Raw genomic sequence first — 22,388 nt, 5'->3', positions numbered from 1 at the left:
TGGAATGCCAACTGAAATGTTACCAACATACTGTGCCAATAACATTCTCTGCTAGTAGACAGTTTGCAAGTGGTTAACGCTGAGACTTAAAGAGACACAAAGCTTCTCACTGTATTTCAAACTTCAAAACCTTGAGGAAGGGTTCTGAGTCACCTTAATTGTTTTGGCATGCTTCTTGATATTATACTTGATAAAAAGATTGAATTTGGACCACCCTGTTTCTATACACTTATCCTTTGGTGTTCACAGTTCATACATATAGGTGAACTAGTCGTTGTTAGCATCAATCTTTAGAAAAAAGCACTATGAGACAGGAGACATCGGTGTTTTTCCTGAAAAGCATCACAGGATAATCTAGAAAGAAAAATCCTCTCTTTCTCCCCATCTACTATTACTTAACTTTCCTACTATTATACTTCCAATATGTTTTAAAGTAAAATATTGGCCAATTAGGGAATGCAAATTGTATTAATTACATTTCTTGATAGCTTGGTTGATAAAAGTACTTTGTAGTCCAGTAGTTAATAATATAAACATGGCATCCGCTACAAGGTTTAGTATAGAAATCTTGTGAGTTTTAAATTCGAATGATTTTTAAAATAGGAAAATGCTTGCGCCTTAAACTAAATTAAAATATATACACTATATTACAAAAAGTAATGGGGCGCCTGCCTTTACACACATATGAACTTTAATAGCATCCCAGTCTTAGTCCGTAGGGTTCAATATTTAGTTTGTCCATCCTTTGCAGCTATAACAGCTTCAACTCTTTTAGGAAGGATGTTCACAAGGTTTAGGAGTGTGTCTATGAGAATGTTTGATCCTTTTTACAGAAGCGCATTTGTGAGGTCAGGCACTAATGTGGACTAGAAGGCTTGGCTCACAGTCTCCACTCGAATTCATTCCAAAGGTGTTCTATTGGGTTGCGGTCAGGACTGTGCAAGCCATTTAAGTTCCTCCACCCAAAGTGCTTATTCATGTATTTATTAGACATGTGCATTCATTTTCGTCCGAATTTCAGCTATTTTCGTTTTCGTTTTGACAAACGATAACGAAAGCACAGAATCCGAAAAACTAAAGATCCGACATAAATAAATGCTTTATTTTCGTTTTCGTTGTTACAACAGTTCGATATAGAATAGGAGATTCGACGTGACTCTGACAATAACAATCTGTGTCTATAGAACCTGTGGTCGAATGTGCCTAACCTTACCTCTATTAGTCCAAGATTATATAGAGAAAATATTCGACAGAGAAAAAAGATTTGACAGAGAGAAAAGATTCTACAAGTTACTGTCCTAAAAAGTGTTTGGGGACCCGGGTCCTGCTCCAGGGGACATGCATCATGGCAAAAAAAAAAGTTTTAAAAACGGCCGTTTTTTCGGGAGCAGTGATTTTAATAATGATTAAAGTGAAACAATAAAAGTGTAATATTCCTTTAAATTTCGTACGGGGGGGGGGGGGGGGGGTGTCTATAGTATGCCTGTGAAGGGGCGCATGTTTCTGGTGCTTAGAACTGTCCCTGCACAAAGTGTCATTTATGCAGGAAAAAAAGTCCTTTAAAATCACTCGCAGCTATTATGAATTGTCGGCTCCGTAATACAGAGAACACTCATTGAAAGTCATTGATAAAAAAATAAAAAAATAAATAAAGTGTGGGGGTCCCCCAAATTCAATTACCAGGCCCTTCAGATCTGGTATGGATATTAAGGGGAACCCTGCATCAAATTTTAAAAAAAAATTGACGTGGGGGGTTCTAAGCACCAGAAACATGCGCCCCTTCACAGACATACTATAGCCACCCCCCCCGTACGAAATTTAAAGGAATATTACACTTTTATTGTTTCACTTTAATCATTAATAAAATCACTGCTCCCAAAAAAAACGGCCGTTTTTAAAACTTTAAAAAGAAATTGATGTGGGGGTCCCCTAAAAATCCATACCAGACCCTTTATCCGAAGCACGCAACCTGGCAGGCCGCAGGAAAAGAGGGGGGGACGAGAGAACGCCCCCCCTCCCTCCTGAACCGTACCAGGCCACATGCCCTCAACATTGGGAGGATGCTTTGGGGGTCTGTGACCCTCAAAGCACCTTGTCCCCATGTTGATGTGGAGAAGGGCCTCATCTCCACAACCGTGGCCGGTGGTTGTGGGGGTCTGCGGGCGGGGGGCTTATCAGAATCTGGAAGCCCCCTTTAACAAGGGGACCCCCAGATCCCGCCCCCCCTGTTTGAAATGGTAAGGGGGTATAAAAGTACCCCTACCATTTCACAAAGAAAGTGTAAAAAATAGTTAAATAAGACAAACACACTTTTGAAAAATTCCTTTATTAAAAAGAAAAAAAAAGAAAAAAAAGATTCCAGCCGTGGTAATCACCTCTTGCTATCCAGCTACGGACGATCATCTCTCCGGGGTCCAGCGATGGCTGATCTGAATCAGCGCAGCGAATCCATCCATCTTCTGTCTCCACGGAGGAGACACTGCGGGGATTCCGGCGGCCTGACGTTTGTTATATGCGGAGGGCGGGACCACCCGTCACCTGACCCCGCCCCCCTCTGATGCAAGGGGAAACCCGGGTTTCCCTGTGACGTATGGGTGACCCCGCCCCCCTCTGATGTAACACAGGCAGGTTTCCGTTACATCAGAGGGGGCCGGGCTACCCATACGTCAGGGGGAAACCCGGGTTTCCCCTTGCGTCAGAGGGGAGCGGGGTCTGGTGACGAGTGGCCCCGCCCTCCACATATAACAAACGTCAGGCCGCCGGAATCCCTGCAGTGTCTCTTCCGTGGAGACAGAAGATGGATGGATTCGCTGCGCTGATTCAGATCAGCCATCGCTGGACCCCGGAGAGATGATCGTCCGTCGCTGGATAGCAAGAGTGGATTACCACCAATGCTGGAATCTTTTTTTTATTTTTTTTATTTTTAATAAAGGAATTTTTCAAAAGTGTGTTTGTCTTATTTAACAATTTTTTACACTTTCTTTGTGAAGTGGTAGGGGTACCCCCTTACCATATATATATGTATATATCACATTATATATATTATCATTTCATCATCCCCAGAGAGCCCCCCTCCTCACACCATGGTCTCCAAAGAGCCCCCCCCCTTACAAAAGGGTTATCAGAGAGCCTCCCCTTACATCAGAATCCCCAGAGAGCCCGTTCCTTACATCAGGTTCCCCAGAGAGCACCCCCTCCTTAAGTCAGGGTCTCCAGAGAGCCTCCCCCTTACATCAGGGTTCCCAGAGAGCCACACCTTACATCAGGATCCCCAAAGAGCCCCTTCCTTACACCAGTGTCCCCAGAGAGCACCTTCCTTACACCAGTGTCCCCAGAGAGCACCTTCCTTACACCAGTGTCCCCAGAGAGCACCTTCCTTACACCAGTGTCCCCAGAGAGCACCTTCCTTACACCAGTGTCGCCAAGAGCCCCCCCCTTACATCAGGGTCCTTAGAGAGCCTCTACTTACATCAGGGTCCCCAGAGAGTCTCCCCCTTGAATCAGGGTCTCCCAGAGAGCCTCCCCCCACTTACATCAGGGCCCCCAGAGAGCTCCTCCTTACATCAGGGCCACCAGAGAGTGGGCAGGCAGTGAGAGATTATGTAACCTCTCTGCTGCTGGTGGTTGCACAGTGAGAGGGGAACAGCAATGATGCAGGGCAGGCGGAGAGAGTTGATGTAATCTCTCTTCTCCCACCCTCCTGGCTCTCCCGTGCTGCCTGCTATACTCGCAGCCTGACTGCAGAGGGGCCATGGCCTCCTCTAAGACACTCGGGGCTATGGGCTATAGCCCCAAAAGCAGAGGCGGCTCTTTAATTAGGCAAATTAGGCGATTGCCTTAAGCCTCGCCCCAGTGGCGGAATTATCAGGGTCGCAACAGTCGCAAGTGCGACTGGGCCCTGTAATTCTCGGCCACTTCAGGGGGCCCACCGGCAGCCCGCCCGCCGCCCGAGGGGCCCACCTGACTGTCCGGCCGGGGGTGTGCGTGTGCGGTGTTATTAATGTCAGGTTCATGCCGTCCTTCACCAGCGTGAGAGAAGTGCTCGGTTGGCTCCGCCCCCGCCTCCCTTACAGTCGCTCTGGATAGGCGGGGGCGGAGCCAACCGAGCACTTCTCTCACGCTGGTGAAGGACGGCATGAACCTGACATTAATAACACCGCACACGCACACCCCCGGCCGGACAGTCAGGTGGGCCCCTCGGGCGGCGGGCGGGCTGCCGGTGGGCCCCCTGAAGTGGGCGAAAATTACAGGGCCCAGTCGCACTTGCGACTCTGCGACACAAAAAAACCTTCAGCCAATGCAGTGAAGGCACTCTCTGAAGCAAGGAGCAGCGGAGGCACGCTTCGTGGAGGAACTTTACGTCACTCTGCAGGATTCACTCTGCAGGATTCTGAGGAGGGGGAATCGAGGGGGAATCGATCATCATCATCGAGTGATTGGCGGTAAGTCACCACCCCCCCTCCAGATTGTGCCAGCCCGCCACCCCCCTCCAGTGCCACCACCTGCCCTCCATTGCCACCAGCCCACCATCGCCCCTCCAGTACCACCCCTCCAGACTGTGCCACCCCCTGCCCTCCAGTGCCACCAGCCCACTACCCCCCCCCCTCCAGTGTCACCAGCCCCCCCCCCCTCCAGACTGTTCTACCACACCCCCCAGACTGTTCCACCCCATCCCCCCCCCAGACTGTTCCACCCCATCCCCCCCCAACTGTCCCACCCCATCCCCCCTCCAGACTGTTCCACCCCATCCCCTCCTCCAGACTGTTCCACCCCATCCCCCTCCAGACTGTTCCACCCCATCCCCCTCCAGACTGTTCGCCACCACCGCCCCTCCAGACTGTGCCACCCCCTCCCTCCAGTGCCACCACCCCCCTCCAGTGCCACCAGCCCACCACCCCCTCTCCAGTGCCACCACCCCCTCCAGTGCCACCAGCCCACAACCCCCTCCAGTGCCACCACCACCCCTCCAGACTGTGCCACCCGCCCTCCAGTGCCATCACCACCCCTCCAGACTGTTTCACCACCCCCCTCCAGACTGCCACCACCGCCCCTCCAGACTGTGCCACCACCTCCCTGCAGTGCCACCCCTCCCTCCAATGCCACCACCACCCCTCCAGTGCCACCATAGTGCCACCAGCCCACCACCCCCCCTCCTCTGCCACCACCCCCCTCCAGTGCCACCACCACCCCCCTCCAGTGCCGCTACCCCCACCTCCCTCCAGTGCCACCACCCCCCCTCCAGACTGTGCCACCACCACCCCTCGAGGGCCACTAGCCCACCACCCCCTTCCAGTGCCACCACCACCCCCTTCCAGTGCCACCACCCCTCCAGACTGTGCCACCACCCCTCCAGTGCCACCACCCGCCCTCCAGTGCCACCAGCCCTCCACCCCCCCCAGACTGTGCCACCACCACCCCCCCTCCAGACTGTTCTACCACCCCCCCCCCGACTGTTCCACCCCATCCCCCCCCAGACTGTTCCACCCCACCCCCCCCCCGACTGTCCCACCCCATCCCCCCCTCCAGACTGTTCCACCCCATCCCCTCCTCCAGACTGTTCCACCCCATCCCCCCCCCCCCCGACTGTCCCACCCCATCCCCTCCTCCAGACTGTTCCACCCCATCCCCTCCTCCAGACTGTTCCACCCGATCCCCTCCTCCAGACTGTTCCACCCCATCCCCCTCCAGACTGTTCGCCACCACCGCCCCTCCAGACTGTGCCACCACCTCCCTCCAGTGCCACCACCCCCCTCCAGTGCCACCAGTCCACCACCCCCTCTCCAGTGCCACCACCCCCCTCCAGTGCCACCAGCCCACAACCCCCTCCAGTGCCACCACCACCCCTCCAGACTGTGCCACCACCTCCCTCCAGTGCCACCACCCCCCCTCCAGTGCCACCAGCCCACCACCCCCTCTCCAGTGCCACCACCCCCCTCCAGTGCCACCAGCCCACAACCTCCTTCAGTGCCACCACCACCCCTCCAGACTGTGCCACCCGCCCTCCAGTGCCATCACCACCCCTCCAGACTGTTTCACCACCCCCCTCCAGACTGCCACCACCGCCCCTCCAGACTGTGCCACCACCTCCCTGCAGTGCCACCCCTCCCTCCAATGCCACCACCACCCCTCCAGTGCCACCATAGTGCCACCAGCCCACCAGCCCCCCTCCTGTGCCACCACCCCCCTCCAGTGCCACCACCACCCCCCTCCAGTGCCGCTACCCCCACCTCCCTCCAGTGCCACCACCCCCCTCCAGACTGTGCCACCACCACCCCTCGAGTGCCACTAGCCCACCACCCCCTTCCAGTGCCACCACCACCCCCTTCCAGTGCCACCACCCCTCCAGACTGTGCCACCACCCCTCCAGTGCCACCACCCGCCCTCCAGTGCCACCAGCCCTCCACCCCCCCCCCCCCTCCAGACTGTGCCACCACCACCCCCCCTCCAGACTGTGCCACCACCACCCCCCCTCCAGACTGTTCCACCACCACCCCCCTCCAGACTGTTCCACCACCCCCCCTCCAGACTGCCACCACCGCCCCTCCAGACTGTGCCACCACCTCCCTGCAGTGCCACCCCTCCCTCCAATGCCACCACCACCCCTCCAGTGCCACCATAGTGCCACCAGCCCACCACCCCCCCTCCTGTGCCACCACCACCCCTCCAGACTGTGCCACCCCCCTCCTGTGCCACCACCACCCCCCTCCAGTGCCGCTACCCCCACCTCCCTCCAGTGCCACCACCCCCCCTCCAGACTGTGCCACCACCACCCCTTGAGTGCCACTAGCCCACCACTCCCTTCCAGTGCCACCACCACCCCCTTCCAGTGCCACCACCCCTCCAGACTGTGCCACCACCCCTCCAGTGCCACCACCCGCCCTCCAGTGCCACCAGCCCTCCACCCCCCTCCAGACTGTGCCACCACCACCCCCCTCCAGACTGTGCCACCACCACCCCCCCTCCAGTGCCACCAGCCCACCACCCCCTCTCCAGTGCCACCACCCCCCTCCAGTGCCAACAGCCCACAACCTCCTCCAGTGCCACCACCACCCCTCCAGACCCCCCTCCAGACTGCCACCACCGCCCCTCCAGACTGTGCCACCCCTCCCTCCAATGCCACCACCACCCCTCCAGTGCTACCATAGTGCCACCAGCCCACCACCCCCCCCCCCCTCCTGTGCCACCACCACCCCTCCAGACTGTGCCACCCCCCTCCAGTGCCACCACCACCCCCCTCCAGTGCCGCTACCCCCACCTCCCTCCAGTGCCACCACCACCCCTCGAGTGCCACTAGCCCACCACCCCCTTCCAGTGCCACCACCCCTCCAGACTGTGCCACCACCCCTCCAGTGCCACCACCCGCCCTCCAGTGCCACCAGCCCTCCGCCCCCCCTCCAGACTGTGCCACCACCACCCCCCCTCCAGACTGTGACACCACCACCCCCCCTCCAGACTGTGACACCACCACCCCCCCTCCAGACTGTGACACCACCACCCCCCCTCCAGACTGTGACACCACCACCACCCCTCCAGACTGTTCCACCACCCCCCCCTCCAGACTGCCACCACCGCCCTCCAGTGCCACCCCTCCCTCCAATGCCACCATCCCCCCTCCAGTGACACCACCCCCCCTCCAGTACCACCAGCCCACCACCCCCCCTCCAGACTGCCAACACCACCCCTCCAGACTGTGCCACCACCACCCCCCCTCTAGTGCCTCCACCACCCCTCCAGACTGCCACTAGCCCCCTCTAGTGCCACCACCACCCCTCTAGTGCCACCCCCACCCCTCCAGACCCCTCCAGACTGTGCCACCACCCTTCCAGACTGTGCCACCACCACCACCCTTCCAGACTGTGCCACCACCACCATCCCTCCAGACTGTGCCACCACCACCACCCCTCCAGACTGCCGCCACCCCTCCCTCTAATGCCACCATCCCCCCTCCAGACTGTGCCACCACCACCACTCCTCCAGACTGTGCCACCACCACCCCCCCTCCAGACTGTGCCACCACCACCCCTCGAGTGCCACTAGCCCACCACCCCCTTCCAGTGCCACCACCCCTCCAGACTGTGCCACCACCCCTCCAGTGCCACCACCCGCCCTCCAGTGCCACCAGCCCTCCACCCCCCCTCCAGACTGTGCCACCACCACCCCCCCTCCAGACTGTGACACCACCACCCCCCCTCCAGACTGTGACACCACCACCCCCCCTCCAGACTGTGACACCACCACCACCCCTCCAGACTGTTCCACCACCCCCCCCTCCAGACTGCCACCACCGCCCTCCAGTGCCACCCCTCCCTCCAATGCCACCATCCTCCCTCCAGTGCCACCACCCCCCTCCAGTACCACCAGCCCACCACCCCCCCTCCAGACTGCCAACACCACCCCTCCAGACTGTGCCACCACCACCCCCCCTCTAGTGCCTCCACCACCCCTCCAGACTGCCACTAGCCCCCTCTAGTGCCACCACCACCCCTCTAGTGCCACCCCCACCCCTCCAGACCCCTCCAGACTGTGCCACCACCACCACCCTTCCAGACTGTGCCACCACCACCATCCCTCCAGACTGTGCCACCACCACCACCCCTCCAGACTGCCGCCACCCCTCCCTCTAATGCCACCACCCCCCCTCCAGACTGTGCCACCACCACCACTCCTCCAGACTGTGCCACCACCACCACTCCTCCAGACTGTGCCACCACCACCACTCCTCCAGACTGTGCCACCACCACCACTCCTCCAGACTGTGCCACCACCACCACTCCTCCAGACTGTGCCACCACCACCACCCCCCCCCAGACTGTTCCACCACCCCCCTCCAGACTGTTCCACCACCGCCCTCCAGTGCCACCCCTCCCTCCAATGCCACCATCCCCTCTCCAGTGCCACCACCCCCCCCCTCCAGTACCACCAGCCCACCACCCTCCCTCCAGACTGCCACCACCCCTCCAGACTGTGCCACCACCACGCACTCCAGTACCACCGCCACCCCCTCTCCAGTACCACCACCATGCCACCCACCTCCAGTACCACCGCCACCCACCTCCAGGACAACCATGCCTCTCCAGTACCATCGCCACCCTCCTCCAGTACCACCACCCACCCTCCGGTACCACCGCCACCCCTCTCCAGGACCGCCACCCCCCTTCAGTACCACCACCGCCACCCACCTCCAGTACCACCGCCACCCCCTCTCCAGTACCACCACCATGCCACCCACCTCCAGTACCACCGCCACCCCTCTCCAGGACCATCATGCCTCTCCAGTATCATCACCACCCTCCTCCAGTACCACCACCCAGCCTCCAGTACCACCGCCACCCACCTCCGGTACCACCGCCACCCCTCTCCAGGACCGATACCACCTTCAGTACCACCACCGCCACCCACCTCCAGTACCACCATCAGCCCCCCTCCAGTACCACCACCACCGCCCACCTCCAGTACCACTGCCACCACCTCCAGTACCACTGCCACCCCTCTCCAGGACCACCACCGCCACCCACCTCCAGGACCACCATCCCCCTCCAGTACCACCACTGCACTGGTGACACAGGTTTCACTCGGGACACAGGCTGCACAGAAATGTTTTACTTTGTTCTACAGTGGAAAAAAATATAGTATCAAAATCATGCTTTTCGGGGGGGGGGGGCCTTCCTGATTTCTTGCATCGGGGCCCTGAGGTTTCTAGTTACGCCTCTGCCTCGCCCACAGAAAGGGCCTCGCCATCGAGCGATTGCCTAATTTGCCTCTGAGGTGTTGTGCTGCACTGTCTGCTGCTGTGTGGAGTGTGGGACAGACTCTCAAGTGGCGGGGTGAGCGGGCGGCGGGCTGCACACAGCTGCAGACAGTGCAGAGTGAGCTCCGCGGCAGTGGACGAGGGGGGTGATAAGAGTATGTCTGTGTAATATGCATGGCTTAGGCTACCTGCGCGTCCAATAGCAGCAGCGCCGTCCTCCGAGTCCTAGCCCTTCCTTCCCCTAACGGCGACCCCATTGCATGCCGGGAATTGTAGTTCTCCCACAGAGCACAGGCACATAGACTTCAACATGGCCGTCTGGTGCCTGTGCTCTGCAGAGACTACAACTCCCAGATTGCACTGCAGGGCAGAGCTAGAACATCATGTGTTGCTTCTCCAACTGAGTCCTGCTGCCTTTACCAATTTGTCACCAAGGCGAGGAGCAGAAGCAGGTACAGTTTATAACTATTATATATGAAAAACCTAACAACAATGCACCCCCACCAAATCTAAGAGTCCAAAGGCCATATTAACTCTGCATTGACAGTTTTATTTTCACACATTCTAAAAATAACTTTTCATCTGCTTTACTGAGGATGCTTTACAGTGGCTGCATTTGATGACACGGTGACTGCAATTGATGGCACAGTGGCTGCGTTTGAGGGCTCAGTGGCTGCGTTTGATGGTGCAGTGGCTGCATTTGATGGGCACAGTGGCTGCAATTGATGAGCACAGTGGCTGCAATTGATGAGCACAGTGGCTGCAATTGATGAGCACAGTGGCTGCGTTTGATGGCACAGTGGCTGCGTTTGATGGCACAGTGGCTGCGTTTGATGGCACAGTGGCTGCAATTGATGAGCACAGTGGCTGCGTTTGATGGCGCAGTGGCTGGGTTTGATGGGCGCAGTGGCTGCGTTTGATGGCGCAGTGGCTGCGTTTGATGGCGCAGTGGCTGCGTTTGATGGTGCAGTGGCTGCATTTGATGGGCACGGTGGCTGAGTTTGATGGCACGGTGGCTGCAATTGATGGGCACAGTGGCTGCTTTTGATGGCACAGTGGCTGCTTTTGATGGCACAGTGGCTGCGTTTGATGGCACAGTGGCTGCGTTTGATGGCACAATGGCTGCGTTTGATGGCACAGTGGCTGCGTTTGATGGCACAGTGGCTGCTTTTGATGGCACAGTGGCTGCGTTTGATGACACAGTGACTGCGATTAATGGCACGGTGGCTGCTTTTGATGGCACAGTGGCTCCTGTATCATTGTCTGCACAGTCTCTGACCATTTCCTGTATCATTGTCCGCACACAGTCTCTGACCATTTCCTGTATCATTGTCCGCACACAGTCTCTGACCATCTCCTGCATCTTTGTGGCATGATTGTCTGTCAGCACCCTGTCAGTGGCTCCAACTTTTCATACCGTGTTAGCCAGGTAAGAGTTTGCTTGTTATTACCATAATAAAACCGTCTCCTGTATCATTGTCTGCAAGTCTCTGACCGTCTCCTGTATCATTGTCCACACACAGTCTCTGACCATCTCCTGATTCATTGTCCACACACAGTCTCTGACCATCTCCTGATTCATTGTCCACACACAGTCTCTGACCATCTCTTGTATTATTGTCCGTACAGTCTCTGACCGTCTCCTGTATCATTGTCCACACACAGTCTCTGACCATCTCCTGTATCATTGTCCACACACAGTCTCTGACCATCTCCTGTATCATTGTCCACACACAGTCTCTGACCATCTCCTGTATCATTGTCCACACACAGTCTCTGACCATCTCCTGATTCATTGTCCACACACAGTCTGTGACCATCTCCTGATTCATTGTCCACACACAGTCTCTGACCATCTCCTGATTCATTGTCCACACACAGTCTCTGACCATCTCCTGTATCATTTTCCGCAGTCTATGACCATCTCCTGCATGATTTTTCTGTCAGCACCCTGTCAGTGGCTCCAACGTTTGATACCATGTTAGCCAGGTAAGAGTTTGCTTGTCATTACCATAATAAAACCATCTCCTGTATCATTGTCCACACAGTCTTTGACCATTGCCTGTATCATTGTCTGCACAGTCTCTGACCGTCTCCTGTATAATTGTCTGCATAGACTCTGACCGTCTCCTGTATCATTGTCCACACACAGTCTCTGACCATCTCCTGTATTATTGTCCGTACAGTCTCTGACCATCTCCTGTATCATTGTCCACACACAGTCTCTGACAATCTCCTGTATCATTGTCCACACACAGTCTCTGACCATCTCCTGTATCATGGCTGCGCAGTCTCTGACCATCTCCTGTATCATTTTCCGCAGTCTATGACCATCTCCTGCATGATTTTCTGTCAGCACCCTGTCAGTGGCTCCAACGTTTGATACCGTGTTAGCCAGGTAAGAGTTTGCTTGTCATTACCATAATAAAACCATTTCCTGTATCATTGTCCACACAGTCTCTGACCATTGCCTGTATCATTGTCTGCACAGTCACTGACCGTCTCCTGTATAATTGTCTGCATAGACTCTGACCGTCTCCTGTATCATTGTCCACACACAGTCTCTGACCATCTCCTGTATTATTGTCCGTACGCAGTCTCTGACCATCTCTTGTATCATGGATGTGAGGTCGGTGACTGTCCTTTAGCTGGGTTGGACTGTCCCTTAGCTGGGCTGTCTCTTATCTGGGACTGTCCCTTAGCTGGATTGGATGGGTCGGACTATGTCCCTCAGCTGGGTTGGACTATGACTATATCCCTCAGCTGGGACTGCCCCTTAGCTGGATTGGACTGTCCCTTAGGTGGATTGGATTGTCGCAGTCCCATAGCTGAATTGGACGGTCACACTCCTATAGCTGGATTGGGCTGTCTCTCAGCTGTATTAGGCTGTCCCTCAGCTGGATTGGGCCATCCCTTAGCTGGGTCGGACTGTCTCTTAGGTGGATTGGAATGTCACAGTCCCATAGCTGGATTGGCCTGTCCCTCATCTGATTGGCCTGTCCTCATCTGATTGGACTGTCCCTCAGCTGGATTGGACTGTCCCTTAGCTGGGTCCCTTATATGGGACTGTCCCTTAGCTGGTTTGGACTGTCTTCACTAAAAGAAGAAATTTTGTCATATGAGTTTGTTCTGTCATTAATTGTATGGTATTTTAGTAAAAATCAACCTTATCAGCAAGGTGTGGCAAAAGGCTTGTATGCAGCTGGACACTGCAGTAAAACATTTGGAGGCATTCCTGTGCTGGCTGAAAGAATATCGCCAAAATGGCTTTAATTCTGCCATTGTTACTGCCAGAGAAATTGCTGAAGAAATGGACATTCCAAGGGAATTTCGACAGTGCAGGATACGCAGGACCAAAAGAATGTTTGATTATGAGTGTCCAGATGAAGCAGTTGTTAACCCTGCAGACAGGTTTAGAGCAGAATATTTCAATGTTATTGTCGACAAGATTCGTGCTAGTGCTGAGCCTCGCTTTGAAGGTTTAAAAAGCTATGTCAGCAATTTTGGGTTTTTATATGATAACTCCTCTTTATGCATAAAATCTCAGAAAGATCTATTAGAAAACTGCAAAGAACTTGAAGCCCTACTTACTTTACCCAATTCTTCTGATTCTGACATAAGAGGTCTGGAATTGTATGAAGAGCTACGAATGTGTATGCGTACTGTACCTCCAAAATTGGATATGTCCGGTTCCTTGAAATATCTCATTGATAACAATTTAACTGACGTTTATTCAAACATCTATGTTGCATTAAGAGTCATCTTAACAATTCCAGTTACGGTTGCATCAGCTGAGAGGAGCTTTTCAAAACTAAAATTAATAACAACATACTTAAGATCAACTATGAGCCAAGAGAGATTATCTGCCTTAGCAGTTTTGTCCATTGAACTTGATCTGGCTTCAAAATTAAATTATTCATCTGTGATAGATGAATTTACAACTGCCAAATGTAGGCGAATGTTTTGAAACTTCTGATATTGAAACATTAAAAAAATGTACTACTGTTAAAACTTCCCAGGGGGTTTGTGTATGAACCCCAACTATAGTTAGCACATATATTGTGGTATTGTATATTGAAACAAAGGTTTTTTTTTTGTTTTTGTTTTGATTGGCTTTCAGTAAGTGCCTGAGAAAGGACCCTGGTATAAGTCTAATCTAATAGGGCACTCTTACACCAGGCTGTTTTCCTGCAGGCAACCTAAACAGACACCTGTTCAGAATTGACAGGCATTTGTTGGAGCAGCACCATGGTAGTTTCAGATCAAACAGAAGCAGCTTCTTTGGCTGCACAGGATAGCAGGACTTAATTTTCTGACTAAAGTTCCAATTAAATTTTTTTTTTTATTGATGTTTTGCTAAGGAATACAAGAAACTGAGTTATTTTGTTACTTGAAAAATATTGCACTTTATACCTAGTATGTTCCATGCACTACTGAGCAAATATTCAAAGTTACATATTTATTTGTTTTTCATATTTGTAAAAAAATCACTTGTTGCATTAAACAGGTTATGTTTTAGGGCCGGTTCACACTGCAGGCGATGCGAGGTGACACCGACTTGCCTCGCCGCGACCTGCCGCGACCTCAGCGGCAACTTGCAGATGACTTCTGTATAGAAGTCAATGCAAGTCGCCCCGAGGTCGCCCGAAAGTAGTACAGAAACCTTTTTTCTGAGTCGGTGCGACTCGAGTCGCTCCTCTCAGAACGGTTCCATTGTACAGAACGGGGGCGACTTGTAAGATAGCGGCGAGGCGAGTCGTGTCGCCTCGCATCGCCTGCAGTGTGAACTGGCCCTTAGAATATGTTGTAAAATTACTTTTTTTTTTGTTTGTTTTATACTTTGTTGACAAATTAATTTCAAATTTATGAGACAGCACAAAGGATAATGAGTAGGCAGCTGCACAATTTGATCTATATCTGTGTGCTTTGTAACATATATACCCACCCACCCTATGTTTAATGATATTTGATTAAAGAATAATTGGCTAGAGAAATTTATAGAAACTGTGAATTCATAGTTCATAGGATTTAAGTTAATATATGCATTCATACAATTCATTTTTATAATATTTTTCCCATTATGGGCGTGAGTGGGGCCTCATGTCTACGTTTTGCCTAAGGCCTCAGAAAATCTAGAGCCGCCTCTGCCCAAAAGCCACCCCCTAGCGACGCCACTGGTGCACACTCTTCCCTGTCCCCACCTGAACCTTACTTACATATATATTTCCAGATTGGTTACTTTGCCTAGTGATTTGTTGATGCTGCAAAGCCTCTCTTTAGCTAAGCAGAAGTCTAACTTACTGAGAAACCAGAGTCACAGGAAGAGTAGCTTCTACGTGGTGCAGTTGGAGGTTTGTTGTCCAGAATGTTTTTCTTGGTGACTTTAAGCTCTCTGTTTTTGACAGGAACGTATCCATCTCTTAATGATACCAATAAAGGGTCAGCGGTCTGTCCTGCAAACCAATCATCTGCTTCCAAGGCTGGCTCGGGTCCTGGCGTGTCTGGATACAGATCATCCTGGAAAAGGTCTGACTGTAAGATACAAAACATGAACTCATTAGATTGCACAGTGCTTCGTATATGTACATTTTTCCATGTTCTGCAAAAAGGGAGCAGCAAACAACACTGCTACAAGGCCTACAACGATGACGAACACTACATGTTTTACCAGTGTCCCATTATATTTTGCTTTTACTTCATGACATGTCTCTGTATGGGAATACAGTTGTATTTGAGTCTGCACCCCATAAACATAGACCTCCCCCCCCCAAACACAATAAAGAAGATTTTTAAAAATTGGAATGTGTGCAGCAGCTTTTCCTCATATGCCTCCATTGAGTCTATAGGTGCATTAATTTTGTAAATTTCATCAAGCTAGTATGACAATTATGTTTGGGGGATCATTAATATTTTTAAGGTCCATGATGGGGCTGTTGGAAAAAAAATAGATTTTTTTTTTTTCTGGTGCAATGTTCTGATAATGGAGAATAGTGACGTTCATGATTGCCTAATAATACTATAGTGATACTTAGCTCACCTTCCTAGGTACTGTCATAACAATGGGCTCACATTTTCTTTCATGCAGCTTGTAAAACCTGTACAGATATGTGCAAAAATTTATTAATATTACAAATGAATCACTATTAAAGCGAATACAGCATGCTTCCTTTACACCACAACTACACACACACACACACACACACACACACACACACACACACACACGACAATACAAACATCTAAATGGAGGAACAAATAACATTTTGCTGAGAGAAGCATTGCATTTATGACAATGGCAATGCCAAGTGACCGCCATCATATGTTCTATAGATGAGCAGAGGAGGAAATGTTCTGTAATCATAAAGGAGAAATGGGCAGGCTGACAACATTGTTTTGGATTTCAGTGCAGCAAATTTAAAGTTGTCACTTTAAAAACGCTGGATTTGTTATAGGAAGTCATAAACACACTGGATTTATGGCAGACCAACCAGTATTTTTATGTACTAGCAGCATTTTAGTGTGATAAAGTGAAATGTGAATGTACTGCAGAAATGTGTGGAATATATTTTTGTTTTTCTTTGCTAAGCTATACACTTTTTGTGTATATTGAATACACAAACACAGGGGGTACTTAGAGTAATGAAAACACAATATCAAAAATCTAAAATAAAAATAAAATAAAATAAAAATATCAGCTAAATGAATGTGAACCTGCTGAGAACAGTGGCCCTCCCCAACCTCTGAGCTGAAATCTAATTCTAGACAGTCATGTCAGCCATTGTAAAGTTGAACACATAGTTGGTTAAGGAGAAAGGGTAGCAAGTGACAGATTATTTAAAACTGTAAACTTCCAACAGCACCTAAACAAGTAGCAAGAATAAAAACATTATTTTCTTGGCAAGCATGTTTTATTTCCTAATTTGTATATTAAAGTGTCACTCAAGGCAAAACATTACTTTCTTTTTTTTTTTAAGTTTTGGATAGAGTGTGGAGGGATTGGAACAGCTGTCAAGTTTTTTTTATTGTGGTCTGTGTCCCTCATTAGGGATGTTCACCCTCTACTTTTGTCATGTGTACCATTATCATCCAAAGTGAAGGTAAAAGAAAATCCCAAAATTGGGGTTGTCACCAGACCAGGAATATAGAAGAAATATTCCAATGGGGACAGTATTTCTGTTAACAACCAGGGATTTCCTCTCACTTTCTGTTTTGCCTATGGGACAAGAAGTGAAGGGAAAAATAGAAAATAAAAATGACGGGTTATAACCCTCTCTTACTCTATCCAAAAAAGTTTTGCCTTTAGTTTTACATTAACCACATGCCCACCAGCCCGTGCAGTTGCACTGCAACAGAATGGCTCGACTGGGTGAAATGACGTTATGTAACATCGTGTGGCCACTAGGGGGCGTGCACCCATGCCCCCCGAGCCGATGCGAGTGCCCAGCCGTCTCGATCACCACAGGCACACAGAGAACCTGGAACTGTGTGTGTAAATACACAGTTTCCGGTTCTCTGAGGGGAGAACTGACAGATAGTTTGTTCTTACAGGGTAAGAACACAGTCTTACCCAGTCTTACCCAGTCTTATCCAGTCTTCTGCACAGTCCCCACCCCCTGCAGTTAGAACACAAACTAGGACACACATTAACCCCTTTACTGACCCCTAGAGTTAACCCCTTCACTGCCAGTGACATATTTACAGTAATCAGTGCATTTTTAATCGCACTGATCACTGTATTAATGTCAATGGTCCCAAAAATGTGTCAAAATTGTCCGACGTGTCCGCCATAATGTCGCAATCCCAATAAAAATCACTGATCGCAGCTATTACTAGTAAAAAAATAAATAATAAAAATGCCATAAAACTATCCCCTATTTTGTAGACGCTATAGCTTTTGCCCAAACCAATCAATATACGCTTATTTTGATTTTTTTTTTTTTACCAAAAATATGTAGAAGAATATATATCGACCTAAACTGAGGAAAAAAATATTTTTTTGGGGGGATATTTATTATAGCAAAAAGTAAAAAAGAATGCGTTTTTTCAAAATTGTTGCTTTTTTTTGTTTATAGCACAAAAAAAAAAAAAAAACGCAAAGGTGATCAAATACCACCAAAAGAAAGCTCTATTTATGGGGAAAAAAAGGACATTGATTTTGTTTGGCAGCCACGTCGCACAACCACGCAATTGTCAGTTAAAGTGACGCAGTGCCGAATCGCAAAAAGTGCTCTGGTCTTTGGCCAGCCAAATGGTCCGGGGCTTAAGTGGTTAAGTATGTTATTGCATGTGCTGGGTACATTTTACTGCATCTATATTAAACCTTGCATAGTACTGAGACAAGTTGCTGTACTCTATTATTCTTTGAACTGAAAAAATGACTTAGGCAGCCCATAGAAGATTTGATTTTCTTTCCTATCACCATGGGTGGAAGGAAAGAAATTTGCTTTATTCTTCCATCAACGTTGTTGCTGGGGGAATGCCTTCCACAGCCCTATTGTGTTCTGCCAGCACGGGAGCCTTCCTGGCCAGAAGAGCTATAGCCACTGGCAGTAATCTAATGTTAAAAAAAACTAACAGGCTGGTTGTAACTAAGTCAATCAATAGATCGAATTGAGTACAATCAGCCTGCCCAGACATGGATCGAAACTCGTCTGGTCCTTGCTGAACTGCCCAAATTTCAATCCATGTATGGCTGGCTTTAATCCACAAACTGTCTTGTTTCTGCATGCCCTCTAACTGCTGCAAACAATAGCAAACTAAAAAAGGGATGCAAAAAATATGTTAATGTAGCGGGGTCTCTTTAAGAACTATAAAACTACTGTTCCCAGAACCCCGCTGGTTCCCAGGATGCTTTGAGTTATGCCCCAGAGACTTATGGGGGAGGAAATATAAGGAGGGGGAGAGGCCTAGTTTGCTCTCTTTGGACACCCCCCTCTCTTCAAGCAAGAGGAGATCTGTGCTGAACTGCTGAGGCACAAGGCCTGAAGCCTGGGCCTTGTGCTCTTTTCCAAAGAGCTCTCTGCCAGCCTAGTTGCACCTGAGAGACATTTTCTCATTCCTTGCTGCTGTACACCAGAAGGATTGAAGACTCGGAGGTCGGTGGATTCCTGTTCCTAGACGAAAAGGCAGAGAAACCGGACTTGGACTTGTCCGGGTGGTGAGAGCTGTTTAAAGACAGATGCTTTATCTTTATTATTCGTTTGGATTACAAAGTTGTTCTTCAAGTGCACCACCGAAAGATTGCTAGCGAATATTGTTTTACTGGACTTCCATTTAGATCAGTCAGGCCTGACTGCATAGGTAGACAGTGCTGGGTGTTTACCCATGTGGGGAAGTAGCTGAAAAAGGGCAGCGCTAGAGTTGCATAGCAATACTTTATTATGCTGATTACTCTGTTTATCTTTATTACTGGTTACTGCAGGGACCTGATTATGTGTTGCAATCCAAATGTTTGATTCATGTTATTCCTTTTATAAAAACAATAAGTAAAGTCAGTTATATACTTTCAAAGATTGTCTATGAGCTTGAGTTACCCACGCACGCACACACACATATTTAGAGTATAAGTGATTTAATGTGTATTGCTAGATACTAACTGTGCCAGAGTGGGTAGTGCAGATTGCCGGGGGGTTGGCGGAGCTGTGCTCAGGACCCAAACCACACTTGCGGCCCTCTTAAGTGAGGGTATCGCTATATGTGGGGGCTCGTAAATCCGGGATTTCTGAGACAGCGGTGAACACGCCAGAGGTACCGGCATGGACCCACAGGGAGTCAGAGCGTGGTGTGAAGCGGCTAAGGCCGACCCAAGTCAGTCAGTGGTCATTAGCCTCCCAGGGGAGAAATGGTCGACAGAGACCGTAGAGGAGTTAATGAAGTCAGTGTCCCCAGACCATGAACCATGCGTGATGGAGATAAAATCAGACCCAGACATCTCATATCAGTATGCGCTAGTGGAATACTGGGATGGGATGCCGGAGGCTTGCAAGCGCAACCGTGTACGGACACAAGACAACAGATCCTATAGGTTGGCGCACGCAACAAAGGAGGAGCCATCGCCAACGGGATCACCGCAGGCTGCGGCCCGTACCTCACCCGAGAGTCTCAGATCAGCACCGGCCACCCTTAGCGCAGAACTGTGTGCTGTCCTGGGGGAGATTGTGGCCCAGTGCAAGAAGGATCCCACAGATTACCCGATGTCGGGGTACAGAAAACTCCGGATGTTTTCAGGGAGGAAACATGTACCTTCGGAAGAAGAGGGATTTGAAGATTGGTTAGATAGCGCAACTCAGGCACTAGAGGAATGGGAAGTTCCAGAGCGCAGAAAGAAGCAGAGGATTGTGGAAAGTCTAAAGGGGCCTGCTCTAGAGGCCGTTCGCAACCTGAAGATGAGCAGGACAGACTGTAATGCGCAGGAGTACCTAGATGTACTACAGACTGTGTTTGGTGGGACAGAGAAAATCTCTGAGCTTGCTTATCAGTTAGAGCATTGCTACCAGAAGAAAGGTGAAAAACTATCAGACTACATGGGACGTTTAGATAAAATCCTGCATAGGATGATCCTAAAGAAGGGGATCAGCCCAGGAAAAGTAGATGAGGCCCGTGCTCAACAGGTACTGAGGGGAGCTCAACCCATGGATCCTATTGCATGGACACTGCGTGCCCGACTGGATGGGAAGAATCTGGAGTACACTGACCTCATCCGAATGATCAGAGAGGAAGAGGCCCTACTGGAAGAGAAAAGGGAAGAACATCTCACCGAGCCCGTCAACCAACCGGTAGCAATAGTTACACCGGCCATGACTCCCGCTAGAGATAAGGAGCTGGACACTTTGAAGTTACAGATGTCCCAGGTGATGGAGATGTTGACTGCTATGATGGCGAAAGGTCAAGGGGGAGCCGAGAAACCAAGTCCTAGGAGGGAGTTGTTTCCAGATACACCAACACCAAGCCCCACTCGAGACCGAGAAGAGATGCTATGCTACAACTGCGGGGGCAGTGGCCACTTCGCCAGTAGATGTTCCAGTCCCAAGAAGAAGAAGATAGATAACCGCCAGCCGGCGGGAAACTTCAGAGGGCCCCGGTGAGGGAGTCAACCGGGTGCCCATGCCTTTCAGTGAACTCCAAACTGAATAGAAGGAAGAGAGAGAGAGGAAACCAGACCCCTCAGAAGGAATGTCTACAAATAAGACAATAACATCCCTCAGCGGGTTTGTACTCCCATTACTGTGGGGAGGGTCAATGCATACCAGGCTCGAAAAAGAGTAAAGTCAAAAACCAACTGGATGAAAATGGGTCCCCAGAAGAGGGTGGCCTCAACCCGGCCCTTCCCAGAAGAATTGGTCGGCCCATCCCCCACTGTCTCCATCAAGGTGGAAGGAGTCTACACGAAGGCCCTCCTGGACACTGGAGCTCAAGTGACTTTGTTGTACAGAGACTTCTATGATAGGCACTTGAGCCATTTGCCTATACAGAAGATAGAAGAGCTGGAGATATGGGGCCTTGGAACTCAGAGTTTCCCCTACGATGGTTACCTGCCCATAAAGCTGACCTTCGATCCATCTGTGGCAGGGAAAACGGAGGTGTTTGACACCCTGGCAGTTGTGTGTCCTAGACCGCCCGGGGCCAGCAAGATGTCCCTCATCATAGGGACCAATACGGATCTGGTGCGAAGACTTCTGACCCCTCTAGTGGAGACGAGTAACCATCAAGATCCCAATATCCATCCCATGCTGAAGACAGCCTACCAACAGTTGGTCCTAGAGCAGAAGACCCCAGGAGAGGGGATAGGGAAGGTGTGGAGACTTGGGAGAGAGGGAGTGGTGCTGCAGCCCGGAGAGGTAGCCTGCCTCAGGGCCACGGTGAAGCTTACCTGGGAGCAGCCTGGCCCCCTTGTCATGCTGGAATCCGATCCAAGGGAGGATCACTCAGGCCTGGAAGTGATACCGGAAGTGATTTCAATCAAGGCCCTGAAGAAGGCTCGAGGAAGAGTCCCAGTGAGTGTGAGAAACCCTACGGAGAGACCCATAGAGATCCCTGCCAGAATGCTGTTGGGGCAGGTGAGTCCTGCGGCCCCAGTCAGCTGGTCTGAAGTAAAAGGAACGGGTGAAGGAGGAGATGTTTGGGAAAAACTTTCCATGGAGAACCCGGACCTACCTGGAGCCTGGAAGGAGAGAGCCAAGGCCCAGCTGACTAGATGGGAGAGGATTTTCTCAAAGGATGAGTTTGATGTTGGATGTGCCAGGAGTGCCACCCACCGAATCCGCCTCCAAGAAGACAAACCCTTCAGGGAAAGGGTTAGGCGGGTCCCTCTAGCTGACCTGGAGGATCTGAGGGAGCAGCTTGCGGAGTTGAAGAAGACTGGTGTGATTCGGGAGTCTAGAAGTCCCTATGCCTCCCCCATAGTGGTGGTCAGGAAAAAGAATGGGTCGTTGAGGCTTTGTATTGACTACAGGACTCTCAACAGGAGGACCATCCCTGACCAGTATACCACACCGAGAATAGAGGATGCCCTACAGAGTTTGGCTGGTGCCAAGTGGTTCAGTGTAATGGACCTCAAGAGTGGGTACTACCAAATCCCCATGCACCAGGAAGAGCCGAGAGAAGACAGCTTTCATAACCCCAGTGGGATTCTTTGAATTCA

At 51.0% G+C, this 22,388-nt stretch overlaps 1 protein-coding gene across 2 annotated transcripts in view; it reads right to left on the bottom strand.

Annotated features, from left to right (window-relative positions):
- The window catches only part of CORO6 (coronin 6), a 157,322-nt gene that overhangs the window by 5,374 nt on the left and 129,560 nt on the right, over positions 1–22,388 (bottom strand). For both annotated transcript variants that reach the window (XM_077480346.1, XM_077480345.1), the window contains exons 9-10: positions 15,786–15,843; positions 15,050–15,280 (exon numbers count right to left, since the gene is read on the bottom strand). In XM_077480346.1, coding sequence (XP_077336472.1) covers positions 15,050–15,280; positions 15,786–15,843 — 289 coding nt within the window. The remainder of the gene's footprint in view (positions 1–15,049; positions 15,281–15,785; positions 15,844–22,388) is intronic.

Source organism: Lithobates pipiens, unplaced genomic scaffold (assembly GCF_037356315.1).
Source record: "Lithobates pipiens isolate NorthernLeopardFrog02 unplaced genomic scaffold, aLitPip1_a1.2 Scaffold_16, whole genome shotgun sequence".
NCBI lineage: Eukaryota > Metazoa > Chordata > Amphibia > Anura > Ranidae > Lithobates > Lithobates pipiens.
This window is presented reverse-complemented; position numbering and strand designations above follow the sequence as displayed.